This window comes from Rhinoderma darwinii, chromosome 2 (genome assembly GCF_050947455.1).
Source record: "Rhinoderma darwinii isolate aRhiDar2 chromosome 2, aRhiDar2.hap1, whole genome shotgun sequence".
Lineage (NCBI taxonomy): Eukaryota > Metazoa > Chordata > Amphibia > Anura > Rhinodermatidae > Rhinoderma > Rhinoderma darwinii.
In genome coordinates this window covers 208,254,740-208,278,208 of record NC_134688.1, presented here as the reverse complement: position 1 = coordinate 208,278,208, position 23,469 = coordinate 208,254,740, and the positions used below count along the sequence as shown (strand labels likewise).

The 23,469-nt window shown below is 42.1% G+C and overlaps 1 protein-coding gene across 1 annotated transcript in view; it reads right to left on the bottom strand.

The window, feature by feature from the left end:
* The window catches only part of ABI3BP (ABI family member 3 binding protein), a 365,114-nt gene that overhangs the window by 5,251 nt on the left and 336,394 nt on the right, over positions 1-23,469 (bottom strand). The window contains exons 44-47 of the mRNA XM_075852779.1: positions 11,705-11,784; positions 10,867-10,896; positions 7,073-7,234; positions 3,379-3,501 (exon numbers count right to left, since the gene is read on the bottom strand). Of these exons, the coding sequence (XP_075708894.1) occupies positions 3,379-3,501; positions 7,073-7,234; positions 10,867-10,896; positions 11,705-11,784 (395 nt within the window). The remainder of the gene's footprint in view (positions 1-3,378; positions 3,502-7,072; positions 7,235-10,866; positions 10,897-11,704; positions 11,785-23,469) is intronic.

Here is a 23,469-nt window from a genome sequence, read left to right as displayed (position 1 = left end):
TTTTTGTCAGATTTTCCCGGCCGGTTTGCATACGGTTTGCATCCGTTCCGGGCCGTGTTGCCGTTTTTACCGGCCGATTTGGACCCGATTTGCATCCATTTTTTTCCCTGACCGTTTTTTAATCGGATGAATTTCATTTGTCAATAGTTTTTTTTTGAGTCAACCCACTATAAACACACCCAGTAAGGTCACATGATTGCCAGTCAACCTTTTTCACTTGCTTACAGAGTATAGAGAGCTTTGTCTGATCCCTCAGCTGCATTACATTGGATAGGATTCAATAGGATATAAATGAAGTTTATAGTGGAATGAACACATATTCCATAGCAACAGATGCCTAATTAAACTACACATAGATACTGTTCATTCCAGGTCTATCAAGCACTGGAATTTCCAAAAACGTCTGTTTATATGGAGTTTGTGTTTATTTCCTCCTCACCTCCATCTGTTCATGCCATGTCTACCAAGCATAAAAAAAATCATTATGCCCTTTTTTATATTATCTTCACATTACTAATAATGTTCATTCTTTTACTTCATTAGTTTTCAACATTCTTTTGTATGTCCCCCTGGACAGAGCGCTTGATGTCTCTGTCCATATCTGGATAGGGACATCAGGGGCAACTCCTGTAGTGGAATCTCCATGTGGCCGGTGATTCCACTTCAGGAGTTTCCCCTGATGTCACTTTCCATATATGGACAGAGACATCAAGCGCTCTGTCCAGGAGCGGAATCCCCGAACACACGGGGATTCCGCTCCTTCAGGGAGCTAAAGTGGGGCTAGCACATAGAGCAGGGACCTCGCTACAGCAGTAGCAGCCGCTGCAGCTGCTAGTGGCGCCATCGGCCATGGTAGATGTCGCCGCTAGCAGCCGCTACGGCTGCTATAGCTGTAGCGACGCCTGAAGAAGCGCCAGGGCGGAAAGGAGGCTGATTCGCCGGGCCAGGGAGATTTGGGAAGGGAGCCATCACAGCGCCCCCTTCCACCTGCTGTACACCCCAGCCCTGCCACACAGTACCCCTGCACATAGTAGAGCAGGGACCTCGCTACAGCAGTACCCCCAAAGTGTTACCTCCAGCATACAGCGCTTCTTCTGAATGGGATACACTCCTCCTCCTCACATGCACTCTGCGCTGTGAGGAGGAGGAGAGAGTGCGCGAGCGACGGTAGACCCAGCCATCACTCGGGACACATTCCGGGGATGGCCGTGTATTACCCGGCCCCATAGACTTCTATGGGGGCCAGGTACCCGGCCGAAAATAGGGCATGTCCCATTTTTTTCCCGGCCCGTCAAAAAATCAGTCGTGTGAATAGCCCCATTAGGGGTCTATTGTTCCTAATGCAGCCGGGTGACGGCCGATTTATGAACGGCCGTCACCCGGCCGGGAAACCCTGCCGTGTGAATTCCGCCTAAATTTGTTGCCACGCACAGCCCTTTGTAGATAATGCCACCCTGCCCCTTGTAGGTAATACCACCCTGCTCCTTGTAGGTAATGCCACCCAGCTCCCTGTTGGTAATGCCACCCAGCTCCCTGTTGGTAATGCCACCCAGCTCCCTGTTGGTAATGCTACCCAGCCCCCTGCAGGTAATGCCACCCAGCCCCCTATTGGTAATGCCACCCAGCCCCCTATTGGTAATGCCACCCTGCCCCTTGTAGGTAATGCCACCCTGCCCCTTGTAGGTAATGCCACCCAGCTCCCTGTTGGTAATGCCACCCAGCCCCTGCAGGTAATGCCACCCAGCCCCCTATAGGTAATGCCACCCTGCCCCTTGTAGGTAATGCCACCCTGCCCCTTGTAGGTAATGCCACCCTGCCCCTTGTAGGTTTCCCGGGCCGTCAAAAAATCAGTCGTGTGAATAGCCCCACTAGGGGTCTATTGTTCCTAATGCAGCCGGGTGACGGACGATTTATGAACGGCCGTCACCCGGCCGGGAATCCCTGTCGTGTGATAAGGGCTTAGTACCGCACATCTAGCTGGAGAAGCCAAGGAGAAAAAAATAATTAGGGAGATGGGAATAACCCTTTCATTTTCACTATCTACTTTTAAACAAGTGGATAGATAATACACCCATTAGTTATACATATGGTGAAGAAACATATACAGTACAGTACTGAACTTGGGAGACTTTTGGAGCATTCCAGTGTTTTGTAATCTTTACTGTAACATAACATGATATTTCAATGTCGGAATTCTATCATTGATCATCTATGTGTATGAAAGCAATGTAGAATAATTCATCTGTTGCGCACTGTAATGAATCTCCTACTGATTAAGAAAATATTACATTTATGAAATGCATTGACATATAACAATAACTTACATATTTAAATAATCCGATCTTCCTATGGGTTTGTGTAGCATGCTTCTAATTAACCTCCTTTTTTCCAGGAACTGAAGTCTGCCTTCCAGCAGAATTATTTTAATAGATGGATCTATCTGCTTCATGTTTTTCATTATATTGGAGCTTGATTAAATGACACCATATATTTTACTAAGTATCGCTTACCATCTTCATGTATTAGTGTAGATGGCACACTGTTTGGAACAACATATTTTTTAGTGTACAGCTACCTACTATAATCCATGTTCTTTTTAGCTTACAATTGAGATGAGTTAAACAAAGACGAATAAAATGTATGTAAAATTTTATTTTGTATATTTCAGAAAATACACTTATATTTTTAGAAAATACAACTCACAGGTAAATGATAACTACACCTGTTTAGCACATTTAATTTTTTTGTGTAGTAAAAGGAACAGGATTATATGAATGTAGTAAAACCAATACTTTCTGTCCCAACCCCACCAGTATGTGTGAACACACAACATTTACTTGAATTTTCCGTGATGTTCCCTCTCTGCATTTATTTGCGCGTTCTTTTTATTTGCGAAAAAAAAAATGCTTTGGCCTGATGTCGCTTTAGTAAAATATAAGAGAGCCTACATACACAGAGTTTTGGTTTGTGGCATTTTTGTAGCGTTTTTTCAAAACAGCATACTCTAGATCTGTTTGTTTTTTTCTGGCGGTTATTCCATACGTTCCTGTATAGGACTTCAAAAACGCCAGTAAAATCGCATTTACAAAATGACACTAAATAAAAAAAACTCCACCAAAAACGCTTCAAAACCCACCATAAAAAAAGCATGTTACATTTAAAAAATGTATAAAGCTTTGAGTTATACTTTTCCTTCCTCCTTGGTGCCAGGGAGAGAGGAAAAACTCCCTAACATATCTGAGAGCTGATCCTTCTTTAGATAAAAAAAAGATGTGTGAGAGAGTGGTTTTCCCGAATGTGATGTGCAATTGGCCTAATTTACCATTCTACCATATGAAAAGTAATAGTGGCGAAAGGTTATAGAAGATCATGCTTTACCTTTTTTGGGTTCCAGCTCATTTGGTAGTAGCTGTTGTCCTGTCCTTCCTTCAAGGAATGAGTCCACAAACTGGCAGTGATCTTCCCCAAATCCTGACTGATCACCTATGTTATAAAATGTGCCTGAAAAAAACACAAAGAAAAAACAAATATCTGAGCTGTATCAGAAATGCTATAATGTTTATTACGCCTGTACTGTGAAATCATTGTGTTCATTACCTCTGTACTGGGACATCACTGTATACAGTATTCATGTATTATGATGCAATGTTTTTACTTCTGTACTGTGACATAATTGTATTCTTTATCTGTGTATTGGAGGTATGCAAAAGAGGTTACCAATAATATAGATTGCATGTAAAGATGCGGGGTTTATTACATATTTAGTATTGGGGCCTAGGAAACTCAAGTTGAGTCTCTGTGAGATTTGATTAGATCCTGCATATTATCTGAATTATTTTCAGAAAGTTAACCTAATTTCTTCCAGTGCCTTAGCCCATAATCCATTTTCAATGACAAAACTCATGAACAATACACTGAAACGACACTGATTCCTGCAGACCAAAATCCCCAAAACTCCACATTAAAGTTATATACTGTAAATAAATTATATTACAGACTGAGTCTACTGTGACATCACTGTGTGCATTATCCTTGTATTATAATGTTGTGTTTAATACTGTTTAATAGCACTGTGCTATGAAGTCACTGTGCTCATTACCTTTGTACTGTGACATCACTGTGTGCATTTTCATTTGTCACGAAGCCCGGGGTATGGGCTGTAACTCGGCCAACAGGGCGCAGTAAAAACCCCCTTTACCACCAAGGGATTTGACTTGGGGCTAATGCAGGGAGCGGAGTCTAAGGAAACCCCTGGTCTTCAGCCTTTAATGCCTGTACAGGGATGTGGTTACAGTTGAACCCAATGCTGAAGCAAGGAACCGTCAGCTCCCTGCTTCAGCATTCACTATGTGAATCGGCCATGAGTCACTCGGTACAGACAGATGCGATGCAGTGACGTCATCCCGCTTGTCTGCGCCTAGCCACTCATAGTACAGAGAGGAGCAGCAGAGGGATCTCCCCCACGCGTCGAGGACTCCCCGGGCACAGCGCTACTTTAACCTCTGAGCCCAGGGAAGCCTTAGACATCGCTGTCTATATATGCAGGGCCGGCGTCAGCACCCGGCAAAGAGAATTGCCGACACTCTGGCCAGGGATACCGCTCCTAGAGGGAGCCCCTGATGTCACTGTCCACATATGAATAGTGATGCCAGGGGCTCCTCTAGGAGCAGAATCCTCAGCCAGAGCAGCGGCAACGCTCTGGCCGGGGATTCCGCTCCTGGACAGGATTCTAGAGGGATCCCCTTTCCAGGATTGAAATCCCCAGTCAGAGCACTGCTGACGCTCTGGCCACGGATTCTGCTCCTGGAGGAGCCCCTGGAGTCACTATCCATATGTGGACAGTGACATCAGGGGCTACTCCTAGAGCGAAATCCCCAGCCAGAGCATTACCGAAGCTCCGGCTGAGGATTATGCTCCTAGAGGGAGCCTCTAACGTCACTGTCCATATATGAACAGTGATGTCAGGAGCTTCTCCAGGAGCGGAATCCCCAGCCATAGCGTGGTGGAGGCTCTAGAAGGATTCCTCTCCTGGAAGGAGCCCCAATGGCCCTATCTATAGGCGGGTAGCCCTATCTACAGGGGGGTGGCACTATATGAGCACTATCTGCAGGGGACACTGGCACTATCTAATTGAGCACTGTGGCACTATGTATCTATATGGGCACTGGCACTAGGGGCCGCTAAGGGGGCAATATACTGTATGGTAGCAGCCATGGGAAATTATACTATATGGTGGCAGCTAAGGAGACATTATACTGTATGGGCATCTGTGTGGGCATTATGATGTATGGGGCAGCTATGGGGCATTATACTTTATGGGGGAATTTGTGAGGGCATTATACTGTATGGGGTCATCTGTGTGGTCATTATACTGTATGGGGGCATGTGTGGGCTATATACTGTATGCGGGCATCTGGTGTGGGCATTATACGGCATGGGGACATCTTGTGTGGGCATTATACTGTATGGGGGCATCTGTGGTGTGGGCATTATACTGTATGTGGGCATCATACTGTATTGGGAATTTGTGTGGGCATTATACTGTATGGGGAATGTGTGTGGTCATTATACTGTATGGGGAATTTGTGTGGGCATTATACTGTATGGGGCAACTGTGTGAGCATTATACTGTATGGGGACATATGTGTTGGCTTTATACTGTATGGGTGTATCCATGGGGCATTATACTGTGTGGGAGGCACAATGGGGTATTATACTATGTGGGGCAGCTATAGGGTTCATTATACTGTGTGGTGGTAATATGGGAGGTATTATACTGTGGGAAGGCACTATGGGAGCATGATACTATGTGGGCAGAACCGGGTCTGTATGGGCAGGGATTGGGCTGGGTTAGAGCCGTGGATTAAAAGGAAAAATACCGTGCCACGATACTTGAAAGTTGGGAGGTATGCAAAAGAGGATACCAATTATATAGATTGCATGTAAAGATGCGGGGGCTTATTACATATTTAGCATTGGGGCCTAGGAAACTCAAGTTGAGTCTCTGTGAGATTTGATTAGATCCTGAATATTATGTCCAGAAAGTTAACCTAATTTCTTCCAGTGTTTTATCCCATAATCCATTTTCAATTGCATAACTCATGAATAATACACTGAAACTACACTGATTCCTGCATACCAAAATCTGTAAGTTAAGAAGATAGTGATACTCCCTCACTATGGAGACAAATTTCAGACACAATTTTCTCCACAACAAATCAAAAGAAATCACTGGAGTAGGACTGGAGTTTTGTTAAAATATAACTTTTACTGTAGACAATTCATAACAGATGTGCATAGACACTTATACAAGTAGGATTCATTCTATATTCACTGCAATGTGGATGCAATATTCATACTTCACGTTATTTGTATTTTGTAATTCCGATCAGCCACGTATAATTCCATAGATATTATTTTAAGTCTCATAATAATTCTCACAATCTGAGGAATATTAACACATAGAAAGGAGTGCTGTTTCGGGGTTTCAATTTACACCCTACCCGTTCTGTTGTCAGTTGCTCTTAATGCAATAGATGTAGGAGGATCCTTATTTGTTATTCTCCCTTCGTCGTCGTTCTCCCGACGCGTTTCCTCAAAGCTAGGATTCATCAGGGGAGATCAAGCCATAAAGATATTCTTCCATGGTAAGGAAGAGTAATTAATCAATATTTAGGTAGCGGCTCTTTAAACAAGAAAAGGATTGCAGTGGCAAATAAAGGGGAACCATAGCAGAGAGTGTCCCCCACGTTCCTCTGACCACCGATGTTCGGCGTCTGACGTCATCAATGCTCATGTGTTTCCTCTTACTTTTTATATCGGTCAACTCCCGCCCCTTAACACACTCCCCTGTGACGTGGGCCGATGTGGTGTGGTGTATATTCACAATTCTATTGGTTGTCTCCACCCTGTGATCTCCGATGTCCGTATGATGGGCATCAGAGTCACCTGGTGGCACCAAATATACTGTAAATAAATTATATTACAGACTGAGCGGATGAGACTCTACCACAAGATAACCGTGACCTTTACCTGTGTAGCAATACCAGAAATATTATATACGGAAGATTACCTGAGAGAGTATCACTGAGGTAAATTTTATATCTAAGAGAGTTACAAAGCTGAATCCCGACAAACTTCTTATACCAGGTTCTCTTGACATATTGTTTTCCTTTGCAGTCTGAGTAGAAATCTTTTTTAAATTTAATTTCTGTCCATATAGCATCTTTTCCTCCTGTACAAAAAACAGATCCTCAGTAACAACAAAGAATAAAATGAAATATTTAACTACTGGAAAATCGTGTTATAAAATAAATACTTTTTCATTGAATGGGAAGATTGCTAGATAATTTATACTGTTACTAGGCTCACCGCCTAAGTAGTCTATGCTTTACCGAAAGCAGCAGCAAAATGGGAAAATAAAATGGAACATTTATTGGTATGTATTAAAAGAGAGTATTTATTAAAATTGCGGTTTATGCTTCTGGTATCAAGCCCTATGTAAATGCTTAGACTAAATTCGTGTAAGGCCTGATTTACACGAGCGTGTGCGTTTTGCGCACGCAAAAAACACGGCTTTTTGCGTGCGCAAAAGGCACAAAACAGCTGCGTGTGTCATCAGTGTATGATGCGCGGCTGCGTGATTTCGCGCAGCCGCCATCATTATGACACTCCGTTTGGATGTTTGTAAACTGAAAAGCACGTGGTGCTTTTCTGTTTACATTCAGAGTTTGACAGCTGTTGCGCGATTCACGCAGTTCGCACGGAAGTGCTTCCGTGCGGCATGCGTGGTTTTCACCCACCCATTGATTTCAATGGGTGCGTGATGCGCAAAAAACGGCAAAATATAGAACATGTCGTGAGTTTTACGCAGCGGACTCACGCTGCGCAAAACTCACGGACTGTCTGCACTGCCCCATAGCCTAATATAGGTGCATACGACACGCGTGAAAAGCACGCACGTCGCACGCGCGTATATTACGCTCGTGTAAATGATGCCTAAGTGTCCTGAGAAGGACAGCCAGCCTCAGGAACCTGACCCTAAGGGGCGCCACAGGGAATTAAGGGTGAAAAACCACACCAAACTGTGGTGCAGTTTTTCACCCGGAATGCTAGCAGGCCGGCCTTCTGGGGTGACGTTTCATCTCAGGAGACTGCTGCAATGATCACATGGGATGAAACGTCATCCCAGGAGGCCAGCCCTATGACGTCATCCAGGCCGGCCTCCTGGGATGATGTTTCATCCCATGTAATGGCAGCTAGAGCCTGTGATTGGCTGCAGCGGTCACAGGGGCTGAAACGTCATCCCAGGAGGCTGACCTGGAGGAAGAAACACAGACTCCTGGGTAAGTATACTATTTTTTTCGATTTCTGCAGCGGAATCTCTACGAATTCGCCGCAAATAACGCAACAACTACTATTTGTTGCAGGTTTTACCTCCCCATTGAATTCAATGGAGAAAACCCGCAACAAATATAGCAGCGTTTGCGCAAATACAATTGACATGCTGCGGAATAAAATTCCGCACTGCAGGTCAATTTCTAAGCGTTTTTTCCCCTTAGTATTTACGCAGAGTGTGGATGAGATTTGTTTTATCTCATCCATTTTGCTGTTACTTTATTTGCACCGGATTTTCCGCAACGTGTGAACTAACCCTTAAAAGTCCCTATCCCAACACATTTCCTCCCGACATGGGATTCATCAGGGGCTGTCAATTAGAGCAAGCGCTCAGCGTGCGGCCCGACAGCATGGGCTATGGTGCTGTCAAAAAAGCTTAGACCCTGGGCCTGCTTTTAAGGAGGTTTAGTCCCTCCCTCAATTCACCGACCCCTGGTGTGGGCCAATTGAAATGTGCCTTCTTAATTGGGGGAGGGGTCCTATTACAGATTTTACATTTGGGCCCAGGAGCTACAAGTTATGCATCTGACGCTCAGAAAAACCTTACAAAGTCTAAATTACAAGTGTGCTGGTCCAAAGACACCCACTATATTTCTAAGGTTAAGTGAGCTTACCTGGAAATGATTAGCAAGTCCAAAAAAAATATCTATAATGCATATTCTAACTATATTGTCAGATTATGCCATCCATGAGATATGTGATATTTTCCTCTGTGTCCTACTGTTGTTTTATGAGAACATGTTAATATTTGGTAAGAGAATATATCAAGGTAGGATTTAAAGTTGGTACAAAGGACAGTGCTATATAAACTACACAGTCATTGTTCTGCCCTTAGTATTCTTTTATTTTTACATATTTACTATTTGTTTGCATTCTCCCAATATTTTAGATAGTTCACGGGGGTTTGATATTCAGCCAATGCTTGTTATATTCAAGGTGCTCGTACATGTAGCGGCTATGCAACTTGCCGTGGTTTTGCAATGTGTTAGTTCGCACGGCTTGTACAGGTGAGTGAATTCAAACCATGTGCTTCACCCGTACAAGTTGTGTGGCCAAAAATGATTTGCAAAACTGCAGCAATTCACGGTAAATCCTGCATGCAGCACACTACCACCGCACACCCGCTAGGTATACAGGCATCCTAATACTGGAATTATATATGTAATTTTTTTGTGACATTTTTGTGGCAGTTTTTTTAAGACAAAGTCATGAGTGGATACTAAAAGCAGGAAAAGTATGAAGGAAAGACTGATATGTCTCCTCTATTTTGTATCCACTCCAGTGTTTGGCTCAATAAACTGCCACAAAAACTGCATGTGTGATTCCAGCCTAATACAGCATTAGGCAATTCTAAGGCCTCATGCACACGACACGTTCTTTCTACAGTCCGGGCTCCGGGGCCATGCACAGACCGTGGAAACCATGGTTGTGTACATGGCCCCATAGGAAGGAATGGGGCCGCAATTCTCCCATGGATCTTCGGAGGAATTGCGGCTGCAAAAGCACGTTTGTGTGCATGGGGCCTTAGTATGGGGATGCACCACAGATGGCAGTGTGCTCAAACTGGATCACTATGGCCGGATTTCCCATTAGGCTCAAGAGGCCTTTAATATATGTAATTTTGAAACTCCAAACATTAAATACTGAGTTATAGAAATGGAATAAATTACTAAAATGAGCATACAATTAATTTTAGAAATTTTTAGCTAAGCAAATATTTAGGGATGTTTTATTATAGTATAGTACACATCAATGGAAATTTTATCTTGACATGTTTGTAAATAATATTTGTATAAATATTTTGTTCTGATGTAAGAATCTGGAGATTATACAAAGATGAGAGGCGCTACATGAGCATTGCTTGTCTCTTCGTGCAGAACCATTCTGTCAAGGACCACTTTTGTGAAAAGTTCCTTCTCTTGTGACCACCACTAGGTGACTAAAGTGTAGAAATCACTCAATCTGTAAGAAATAGGTTCTTCAGCAGCTGCAAAGTATATTTTATAGTTCTGTCCTAGCAGGTGAGGTGTATATTATAAAGAATAATGTATCCTCTACTATAAAGTATAAAGAATATTAGGCCTGTTGCCTAATGCTTTTATATGTTTACAGAATTCCTCATTGACTTATAATATTCTTATAATTTACAGTAGGATACATGATCCCATATATTATTCAGCACATCTATTTAACAATTTTAGTCACATAATAATAAAACAGAATTGTGTTTGCTTAGCCAAAGAATTACCATTAGGCTAGGAGTATATAGGCATGTACAAATTTCCCTGTGTTCGACACGCACACAATTTAGTAAAAAGCTAATAAACCTATCAGTATGTTTTTCATCCTATATCTATAAGCTATCTAAAGTAAACAATGTTGTTGCTGCAACTAATAATATTACAATACCTAGTGTGATATTTGGACATGAAGAAAATAGTCACTATGATAATGGCCAACCTTTCTTACCTGTAACAGGCTCGCTTACTCTTGGGTCAGCTGCAGAAAGGAGGAAATACTTTGTTAGTTATTTATACAGACTTTTCCATTTCACTATTACTTATGTCTTGGGATATAGGATGGAGCTATAGCTATTCCTAGCACTTAACAATGAGCCTTGAAACCTATGAAGCGAGGGAAAAACTATGCACATGGACATATTTCCAGCACGGAGATTATGACCAGATGTGCAGTCAGCTGGAGATGTTGCTCTGGAACACAAATCTCTCCAGGATTCCCATGGTGCCTAATATTTTGAAATTAGAACTTCAGATTTTCAGCTGTCGTTGGAAACATGATAATCTAATATCAAGAGCTTTTTGAATATATGGGTTTTGTGTCACTTTACCTTTGTGTATAAAATATGTTCAAGCTGTTTATTCATCTCTTCATTACGTGTGTTCTCTCAGTTTTTGTTTTCCTTATTTCAAACATTGCATGCATACTATGTAGTTGTAGGCAGGCCATACATAAAACAAGTTTTTAAATGGTTACTAAAAATTTTAATTCCAAATTGCTAGACTAGTTAAACCCTGTCCCCTATCTGATTGGGAACACCTCAGAAACACCCCTTTCAATATCAATCAGCATGAACCCCACACCTTTTGATTTTTGATGCAGGGTAAGGTTCCAGGAAAAGTTGGCAACTATGCCACTGGACGAACTGTAAAAAATGGCTCTTCAGACAAAACCATGATGAGACTCTTTTAATTGATTGAAACCAAAGCCAGTTCACTTAAAATATATATTCTACTAAACATGCTTCTATATATCGACACTGGCCAAGGTAACAAAAGTATATAGTTACCTGATTCTGTATTAAATTCCACTGTTGCGCTGACTGGTCCTTCACCAAGAGGATTTTTTGGTATCACTTGGAACTCATAACTATAAAATGAAGAGAAATAACCTCAGTTGGTGGTTTTGCTACAAATGAGACAAGTAAATCTAAAACTCTAAATGTACATAGGGCAATCGCATAAATAGTAATTACTAAGTAAAAAAGTGGTCCCAAAAAACATACATTTTAATAAAAAACCACAGTATGTGAATATAGATAAGTTACTGGATTCCCACAGAAGGGTTTACAAATTGGTTGCAAGCCACGGTGCCCTCTGTAGATAATGCCACCCCCCAGATAATACCACAGTGTCCTTTGTAGATAATGCCACACCCGCCCTAGATAATTCCACAGTGCCCTCTGTAGATAATGCCACAGTGCCCCTGTAAATAATGCCACAGTGTCCTCTGTAGATAATGCCACAGCGCCCTCTGTAGATACTGCCACGCACCCACCCATAGATAATGCCCCATTGCCCTCTGTAGATGCCACAATGCCCTCTGTAGATAATACCACACCCCCCTAGACAGTGACGTCAGGGGATCCTCCTGGACCGGAATGTGATGTCAGGGGCACCCACAGAGTCCCAGAGCAGAGCACTTATTATAGGCTCTGCTCCGGAACTCTGGGGAAGCCCCTGACATAACTGTCCATATATGGACAGAGAAGTCAGGGGCAACCCCAGAGCCGGAGTCCCAGAGCGCTAGTAGCGCTCTTCCTGGGACTCCAGCTCTGCTCCTGACATCACTGTTCATATATGGACAGTGATGTCAGGGGCTTCCCCAGCCAGGGTCTCGGAGCAGAGCCGCTTCTAGCACTCTGACTGGGACTCCAGCTCTGCTCCTGACATCACTGGAGCAGAGCGCTAGTATAAGCTCTGCTCTGGGACTCTGGCTCTGGGGAAGCCACAGGGGCTTCGTCATTCGCTGGCGCACTTCTCCTTCGGCCTGCTGTTTCCTCTCCCTAGGGAGCTATGGTGCCCCGCGGGCCACAGATGACAGCCTCAGGGGCCGCATGTGGCCTGCGAGCTGCGTGTTTGAGACCCCTGATACATAAACACACGTGCATATATATATTTATGCATATATATATATATATATATATATATATTTATATATTAAAATGAAGCAGCACTCTTGTAGTAAAGTAGTGGGTGCAAAGCAACTAGAGCTAATCCACAGTTAAAGATACCGTACGACAAAAAGATTGCAGCACTCCAGCAAGGTCCAGTAAGAAAATCTCCCTTTGTTTATTGCTTACAGTATAGATATAATGTTGCCCTATATCGGAGCCTCTATTATATATCTTGCTCATTTTATACGTCTGTAAAGATGATTGCCATTACACTTGATGGAGTAAGGGCACTTTTGCCATTTCTTCATTACTCCTATGTACACACACACAAGGGATTTTCCAATAAGGCCGCCTTGTTGTCAGGAGGGTGTACAGCACATGTTACACTACCATGGTAACATGTTACCATGGTAGCAGGGCTGGCGTCAGCACCCGTCGAACCCAGGTAAGTGTCGGGGTCCACTACACTTGGGGGGCCTACTCGGGTGCTGATGCTGCCGTTATCACGGCATCACTGTCCATAATACCTTATATTATCTAATTCAAAGACTTAATGGCATTTTCAAACTGTGAGGAATGATTCATTTATTTTATTAATTAATTATATTGTCTGCCAAAGTCCGTGATCTGCATCTGATCCAAAGCAAAAAACAACAACAACCTGTCCAGTCTTTTCCCAGCTGCACAGAGCATTGCTTTACACTCCAGCTGCATATTGCTTAATCAAACTATTTTAACAAATTGATCTGACATTTTTCTGTATTCTTTGTGGGACTCGGTGAAGACAATGACTATTTAAATCAGAATTTTAGAATTTACCCACTGACTGTATACTAGATAGTAATCGCTATGTGCTAAATCTGAAATTAATATTGTACCTTTTATAGAGACATGCAAATAGTTGCACAGTAACATAGGGAATACATCCATAACCCTTACTCGATGATTTGGAGAGTTGCATCCAAGAATTATCCAAAAGTGAACAAACACTTTAGAAAGGTACTCCACTTTTGCCTAAACTGTCAATATTATTTAACCCAAAAACTTTTGACTTGTCATAGTGACGTGTCAAAAGTTTTGATCAATGGGTACTGATACCCCCCACTGATCGCTGGAATTTAGGGGCAGAAGCGCTCAGCTGATCGCTGTGCCCTTTGGCCTTGATCAGCATTGTTCAGCTGATCCAGGGTCAGGCTGGTTGTACAGGTCAAAGACTTTTCATGAACCAATACACCGTCCTGTTCGCCTCTCCAAGGAGAGCTCAGCAAAACACAGCACAGCCGATCAAACAAGGGGCACATCAATCATCAGAACGATCAGTGGGTAGATCAGCACCCTTGAGACAACATTATTGGGGCCTCCATCAATTAGCCAGAGCTAAGAGTGGCAACAGGAACTTGGCACATTCATGCATTATATGGACAGCCCACTGATTTCAACGACCACCATTTCATGCTTTATTTGCCCTGTTGCGGCTCTGCAGGGGAATTGTACGCTTGCTGCAGAGTTCTCACACACATTACAGCTAATCGCATGGGGTCCAAGCAGTGTGACAGCCTGTGATTAGAATTGGGATCCCGTTAAGAAAAAGAGATCGTCAAAACTGGACAATCCCTTTAACATGTAATTTCTGTAATTGATGCTGTTTGCAATGGACATAATTTGGGGCTCTTTTCTCTGAAACCACAATGTGATGCAAAGTTGCCATAAAGGATAACTTTAACATCTCAGTTGAAAGGGAAGATTGTACAGATTTTCTCCCGCTTTAACGGTATGTTATGTGTTTTCTTAAAGGGGTATTTCTAACTAAGACAATGCCATAAATGTCTAATAGATGTGGGTCCAGCTCTGGGGCCTGCAGTGGCGGATCATCATCTGCCCGAACCACACATAATTTTAAAAATCACTAAGAGAACTATACAGCGCACTAGCGCTGCTGATAGCCGCTGCTGATGGGGAGGAGGTGCAGGGAGAGCAATAGCAAGGGCTGGCTGGGACGGAATAGGGCCACTGCTGATGTGGAGGAGTGGGAGGGACAGCAATTGCAGGGGCGGGATAGAGCTAGCAGACTTGCGGCACGATAGGCACATCTGCTAGTGGTGGTGGAACACGCCTCTCTGACGCTGCACGCACCACCAGAGAGAAACAGGAGGGCAGGGCGGTAGTCATGCGGTGAGGTTAGTGTGGTACTCCCCTCCTGCCCCAGCCAACATTAAACTAATCGGCCGATGCTAGGGGTGGATTAAATATACAGCAAGTGGGGGGGGGGGGGGTCCATCTAACTCACTGCAGAGGGCTCTATGGGGGATAATAATTTCCCCCCATAGAGCACTCAGCATTCAGTTAGACGCTCAAACCCCATGCTGTATAATAAATACTGAGGGCTCTATGGGGGATGGAGGGATTATTCCCCCCTTCATAGAGTTCTCTGCAGTCACTTAGATGGTTAGATCCCCCCTTTCAGTGTAATACCCCCTTCTAATAGAGCCCTCAGAAGTTACTATATTGCAAGGGGAGGTCAGATTGTCTGACTGACTGCTGGATGTTCTATAGGGGAGTCTGAGCGATTAACTGTTGAGGGCTGTATGGGAGGTATATCTCCCCCCACCCACAGAGACGTCAGAGTCGGACACTCAGACCCCCCCTATAGAGCCCTCAGCAGTCAGTCAGACAATCTAACCTCCCCTTGAAATATAATCCCCCCATACAGCCCTCAGTAGTTATTTTGCTACAAGGGGAGGGAATTTCCCATTTCCACAGGATATGTCATAAATGTTAGATAGATGTGGGTCCCACCTCTGGGACCTGAACCTATCTCTAGAATGGGCCCCCTAAACCCCGTTCAAGCTTTCTGTGCTCATGCTGCCTCCCAGCCTCTTCCTGACTTCAAGGTCGGGAGTTACGAAAACAGCATAGGTCGCTGGGCTACGCTGTTTTTGTAAGTCCTATAGAAATGAGTGGTAGTTGAGGAAACTGCATAGCTTGCATGCTATGCTGCTTTCGTAACAGCCATTCACTACTATGAGAGTTACGGAAACAGCGTAGCCCAGCGAGCTATGCTGTTTTAAGTAACTTCCGACCATGAAGTCAGGAAGTAGCCGGGAGGCAGCGGGAGCAGAAAGAGGCAGAACAGGGTTTAGGGGGCCCTCTTCTAGAGAAAGGTGCAGGTCCCAGAGGTAGGACTCGCATGTATCTGAAATTTATGACATATCCTGTGGATATTCCAGGATCAAGAGTAGAACAACAGCACACGTCTCCAGATCTTCAAAGTGGTTTTATTGTCAAAACATCCACGAAAAACGCCTGTTTTTCGTGGATGTTTTGACAATAAAACCACTTTGAAGATCTGGAGACGTGTGCTGTTGTTCTACTCTTTATCCTGGAATTTGCATTATGCCCGAGTGGGTTTGCCTGGCTTGACAGTGAGCACCGCACCAGACTCGGGACTTGTGCTGCTTCAATATCTTTTACTTTACTTCATATCCTGTGGATATGTCATAAATGTCCCGCATGGGAAAACCCCTTTAAAGTGTAACTAAACTTCTAAAAAACTTCTGACATGTCATAGTGAAATGTCAGAAGTTTGTGTGTGAGGGGGAAGGAGGGGGCCCAAATTGTGTCAAAAGCCCAGGGCCCATGGTACACTTAATACGCCACTGGTGGCCTGCACCTATAATTGATAACAGGGGTTATCTGACTGCTGCTAACTCCAGGCGGGGACTAGTGGGGAGGGGGCAACACATGCGCGTGTCTCTCTCCACTTTGTTGTATGGGAGTTACGAAAACAGCTTGGCTGTTTCTGTAACTCCCATTGACCAGAATGGCGAAAGCCGCGTGCATGTCCCCTTTCAAAAAGTCCCTGCCTTGAATCTGCGGCCAGCAGTCAACTTACTAGGTGAAACGGAGGTCGGTTGACTCACTTTCTCAATGTATATGTGCGGGTCCCAGAGCTGGGACCCACATCTATCAGACAATGTCTATCAGACATTTGCCATGTTCCTTTTAAGGAAACATGGCAAAACATAATTTAAATAAGAATGAAATTGAATGAAATATTCTGTAAGAAATGTGTCCTCCCTGTATAACAAGATGTTTAACAGTATTTCAGATTTTCTACTATTCTGTCTTCACCACTAGGAACTCTAAAGGTGGACTACCTGGTCAAATTCCTTGAAATCAAGAGACATTTGAAAGGTTTGTGAATTAAATGGTCCGAATTTTTTTTTGTACTTAATGAGATAAATGACCTTTACTTAATACAGAGAAGCATTCAAAAATAACATTAATAAAATGAAGTAGGTGAAAACCATTTCTAATGCCAGCTGTACAAAATGGACCACTTGTTTTGAAGGGACAATCCATCATTGTTAAAGCCGTATTATTAAAGACTTCGTAGTCCAAAATTCCATTAGCATCTGTTGCATACTTGACACCAAAGTCATTACTATGATTCATTTTACTGTGATATAATAATACCATTAAACATAGGTCAGCAAAACTAATATTGTTCAAATGGTAAAATCCCGTTTCTGTTGATTCGCTTAGTATCATAAAATAACCAGAAAAGGTAAATTAAGGACAAAATAGAATGTTACTGGCATGGTTGTTCCTCTAAATACAACTGCAATGGTAATGTCATAAGTTAAAAAGAACACCATTGTTAACCTGAGGTAAGGCAAGCAGACAAAATGTTAACGAACTCAAAAATAAAAAGCTAGACTACAATATATTTTACTTTTGATGTAGTTATTCAATAGTAAGAGTATGAACAAAGTTTAAAAATAATTTTAAAGTACAGTGCTCCCTCAAGTTACAATAGCCTCAAGTTACAATATTTTCAACATGCAATGGTATTTCCTGGGCCATTGTAACTTGAAACCACATTCAACATAAAATGCCACAATACGTCTGGATCTCAGGCGTGTGTAATTGGCTGGAAGATCCAGCCAATCAGCATGCGTATTTTACAGGTAAAACACCTGCTATAATGCAGTCTATGCCCTAATTGGCTGTCTAGTGGCGCCTCTCTACAGTGCAGTACTACATGTCCTGTACTGCACTTTACCTGCGCCAGGATGAGTTGCTCCTTTGGACACCAGGTGAGGATGGCTACATGTTATATATCTGGTACAATGTGTACTGTACGGGCTCCTGAACAAACTCCTGTCCTCATCGTAGAAAGTGATTTACAGCCTCCAGCAGCTACAGTATTTCTGACTTATATGTGAGAACTTATCTGCTTCATCATAATTTTTCCTTATCTGTGGTTGATATTTTAAGGGCTTTAGAACCAATTACTAATTTTTCATTGAGTTATGGTGTCAAGTTACAATATTTTAAAATTACAATCGTCGCAAATCAATTAATATTGTAACTTGAGGGACCACAGTATAACCAAATATTAAGAATGGAGAGATCCTGGATGTTAAGAAGGCATCCGCATGGGACTATAATCATCCCTTTATGTGGCTCCCTTAAGGTTTTGTCAGGAAAATTTACTGTTTGTCTCTAGTCAGATATGCAACAGGGTAGCAACAGTTGGTTAATGGGTCCTGCTTGGACCTATGTGACCTAGTAATAAAGGGAAATCTTCCATGGTACCAAGGGACAGGTAGGTCATTGAGCATTGTTGTCCTATGTGACCTACCAGTTAGGCTGCAGAGTTTTTTTGTCGCACATTTTCACATTTTGACACAGATTTTGGTGTGGATCTTACCCTCTGCATTGCAAAGGTTGAAATCCACAGTGAAAATCTGCATTAAAGCTGCAAAAGAATTGACATGATGCGGATTAAAAATTCTGCAGAATGCCCTCAATACCGCATGGATTCTTTCTGCTACAGTTAGGTCCAGAATTATTTGGACAGTGACACAATCTTCATGATTTGGGCTCTGCATGCCACCACATTGGATTTGAAATTAAACAACTAAGATGCAATTGAAGTGTAGATTTTCAGGTTTAATTCAAGAGGTTGAACATTAAATATTCTGTGAAACGTTTAGGAATTGCAACCATGTTTCTACACAACCTCCTCATTTCAGGGGCTCAAAAGTAATTGGACAATTAACATTACCATAAATAAAATGTTAGTTTTTTTTAATACTTTGTAGAGAATCCTTTGCAGGCAATGACTGCCTGAAGTCTGGAACCCATGGACATCACCAAACGCTGGGTTTCCTCCTTTGTGATGCATTGCCAGGCCTTTACTGCAGCTGGCTGTCTTCAGTTGTTGCTTGTTTGTGGGTCTTTCTGCCTTAAGTTTTGTCTTAAGCAAGTGAAATGCATGCTCGATCGTGTTGAGATCTGGTGATTGACTTGGCCATTGCAGAATATTCCACTTCTTTGCCTTAAAAAACTCTTGGGTTGCTTTTACAGTATGTTTTGGGTCATTGTCCATCTGTACTGTGAAGCGACGTCCAATCAACCTCGCTGCATTTGGTTGAATCTGAGCAGAAAGTATATCCCTGAATACTTTAGAATTCATCCGGCTGCTTCTGTCTTCAGTCACATCATCAATAAACACTAGTGACCCAGTGCCTTTGGCAGCCATGCATGCCCATGCCATCACACTGCCTCCATCATGTTTTACAGAGGATGTGGTGTGCTTTGGATCATGAGCCATTCCAAGCCTTCTTCATACTTTCGTCCTCCCATCATTCTGGTACAGGTTGATCTTAGATTCATCTGTCTAAAGAATGCTGTGCCAGAACTGGGCTTGATTCTTTAGATATTGTTTGGAAAAGTCTAATCTGGCCTTTCTATTTTTGAGACTGATTAATGGTTTGCACCTTGTGGTGAACCCTCTGTATGGAAGTGATTAGAATATGTTTAAAAGATGACATTTTGCGTGGACTCAATCAAGTTGTTGCTTTAAGGCTAATATATCTATGTCAACATTGTCTGAAACAATTCTATGCTATTTGTTCTTGAGATTAATGTTTTTTTATTTAGTCTCTCTCTAGTATGGAGAATACAGATGAATATTTACCTATTTTGTGTGATAAGGAGCCGCTCAACCTTGAAGTCTATGGGGAAGGATCATGTTTACTGTAAGGGAGAGGGTCAGTCTGACTCTTAGCCTTAGAGAAGAGTTTTGTATACTATAAGGGAGGGGGTAGTCTGACTCCTAGCATCTATGACGTGGTATATTTTGGGATTTTATGGTTTATATTCGAAACGCCTCCTGAGCCTATGATTGGTTCAGGACAAAACATATTGACATTATATGCTATTGGTTAAATACAAAAAATTAACGTCATATTGTAAACATTGTAAATGATTGGCTGTAATCAAGATGCTCCTATTTCGAAAGATATTATTATAATGGTTTGATGAATAAACGCCAGAGAAGGATTTTGAGCATACAAAGCATGGTCTCTTGTGTCATCTTTTCTCTCAGAGAGACATATATATATATATAAAAATCGATTACCTATGATTTGAAATTGGATAAATCACTGGGGGGCAGGTATCGGTTGACATACCCAGTACAAGTTTCAGTCTAATAAATTTTGGCCCAGGATGGTAATGGTCAAGTGGATATATATATGAAAGTGCATGTGAGAAGTCTGATAAATATGTATATACCATTACCCAGTGCAATAGGGAAAACTTTGAATGTTGTATCCAATAACCATTGATACGCTTCTAGCACACACTGCCAGCTTGTAATATTATGTGTAAGGGTCCTTACAAACCAACAGTTGTATACATTATCAGACTGACATAAGGTAAGATTCAGTACAGACTGATTTCTAGCACGTATTTGATAATCTGGCTTATAGACGTTGAGGTCTGTAGTAGTATAACATCAGACCACCGGAACTGAATACCATTGTAAAATAACAACCTGTGTTCAAAGAATGACCCACGTGTCGTATTAGTATAACTACCTACACAAATTACAGTGAAAGAGATTGGTATCCCAAAGAAATCATCACTAACATACATAAGCAAACCCCTAGACCTAGATGTGAATAGCATACTGTCAAACTGTGGAGAAAAAAAAAGTTTAAAAAGGCTGGTATGCCGAAAGATGGTTGTTTGCATGTGATAAATAGAATGGTTTGTGGAGAGATGAAGAAGGGATGGTGGATGTCCAGGAGTTAACTACGTTAACTAGGCATAATTTAAAATGACAAAGTAAGTGATTTCAGGTGGTTACAAGTAAGTTGGTGAGAGGGATATGTGACTACAGGTACAGATTTTGTAGATTTTGACAGGGAGAGTGAAGAATACGCAGCAGTCAGGTATATTGAGGTGAGTAATGTGGGTTAGAACGGGGGGGGGGGGGGACGGGGGACGGACGACTAATGGTAAATATGTGATGTAATGTTTGTCAAAGAGAAGTCTGAAAGGCAGACTGATATAAGCTTATACATTGAGCATGGACTGATGAGACAAGTGACCACAATATTGCATTGATTTTAGAGCTTTATTGCATGCTCTCATAACAGTAGTACTGTGTAAAATTTTTAGTGTGTCTTGTGTATGGGGTTAAATTAGAGTCATTCCAGAAAAGCATTGGTCTGAATAAAAGGGGGGTTATGTGTGTGACAAGACAGGAGGAGGCAGGCTGCCTGGCTTGTTACAGTGTGAAGGAGTGTGTCTTATCTCTGTCCATAAGTACAGAGTGAGTAAAATATTACAGCAATCTGAATTTGTCTGCATAATAGATAAAAGTTACAAAATATGGACTGCTGGAATGTGTGGCGCTACTTTGCATATTCATGTGTTATGATATAAGATTTAATCTTGTAATGTTTTGAAGTTAATTCACATGAATTAAAATACAGATATTGAGGGAATCCTGACCCATCCTATGAAGTATTCTGCAGTATTGCAAGGTTTTCCCCAGCTGATGCTGGAGCTCAATCATGTTGATGATGTACTTCTGGCATTTTGAAAATGTAAGTTGTTTTTAAAAGTATGCAACTGTGAGGTTTCTAAAAGATAAAATGCTGGATTTGTCTGGAGAAAGTAATTTTTGTTCTATTGCGCATTACAGGAGCCAAATTAGTGCACCCCAGATAGATTGCCCAACCTCACTATGTTGAGATATAAAGTTTTGAACCCTACTACATTACTACCGCAGAGTCCAAAAAGGGTGGGGAGTAGTGATACGTCTCAGTGAGGCAACACACAAATTTGTTTTGCATTTGTTTAAAACAATAAACTTAGAGCTAGGAGGTCTACTAAATGTGTATGAGAGTAACCCAGATTTTTGAGTTTTTCTGTGTAGATGGTTTCAGATGCAAAAATGGCACTGGGTATGCTGTGCTGTAGTCACTACATATTGGGTAACAGATCACTCCCTCCAGCAAATCTGCACAGGAGGCCGAGGTGACATCACTCACAGATGAGTCTGTACAGATTTAGATGGGAAGGAGGTGAAAATTGCCCGAACATTGTTGATTCTATGACAGACTTTAGTAACGATTTTAGTAAAAAAAAAATTTTGTTGTGGTATTAATCAGGTATCTATAGGACCTGATGGGGGTGGGGTTCTCGAGTGTTCTAGGTTATCAGAGGAGTGTGGTGAAGTGTATAACATTTGTTTTTTTATTTTTGAGAATAAATAAGACAACACTATTTTTGAAATAGGTTATCTGTATGCAACATGGGTTTCCAATGTAAATTTGTAATGAAGAAATGCTTCATCATATACAGTATTTACAAGACCGGATACAACAAGGTAAATTATCCAGAGACCACTCTCACCTTCTTTATTCAGAATTCTTTATTTTGAGTATTCCTTAGTATGACTTATAATCCCATGACCCTTGGCACAAAGCGAAGCAGATTTGTCGGGTCTCCTATGCTCCCCAATCTGAGGGAAGCAAACTATATGCTAGAGGGGGAGATGCTGAGCTCAGGCATATATCGTGTTCTATGATTTAATTACGTATTTTCATGTAATAAGCTGTTTAACTGCTCCCAGGACTCAAACAGGAAAAGCTGTCATTTACATTTGTGTAGGCGGGGGGGCATCAAGACTCACGGTCTTTGTCTTTAAAGGGAAGGTGTCATGAATTATAATTTTTTTATCATATTGCTTTTAGTATGATAAAAAAATAAAATGTATTTATTTGTGTTCGTGTGTTTTACTTTTTTCTTATTTTTACTTCTCTACGGGGGCTGCCATTTTTTTTAAATCTCTGTATGTGTCGATTAACGACACATACAGAGATGGAATACGGCACATACATCCCCATAGAGACCACACAGACCAAAACGAAGCTCGTTAGCAGAGCGATATGCGGCGCCATTTTCATGTGGACCAGAAGCCGCTGCCGGACAGTAAGATGACGACTTCCGGCCGCGGCTTCCGGCCATATGTTCAAGGAAGGCGCAAGGCATAGGAGCGGAGGCCGCAGCGGAGGCAGGAGCAGGTAAGTTATGTTTGTGTATGTGATGTGTGTATTATGTTCGTGTTATACTGTCTGGTTAGCACTGTATCTAATCCTCCTACACTGTGCATTCACTCAGAAAATGGCGGCACACAGTGTAGGAGGTTTGAAGATTCAACCCCCTCCTTTGTGTCTACCCCAAATTTGCAGCATAAAGCAATGAGGTTGCTTTACCACATTGACCATGCTGCAATTTTGTGAACTGCTCCCTCTAGTGACCAGCACATGGAAATGTTATAAATTAGAATC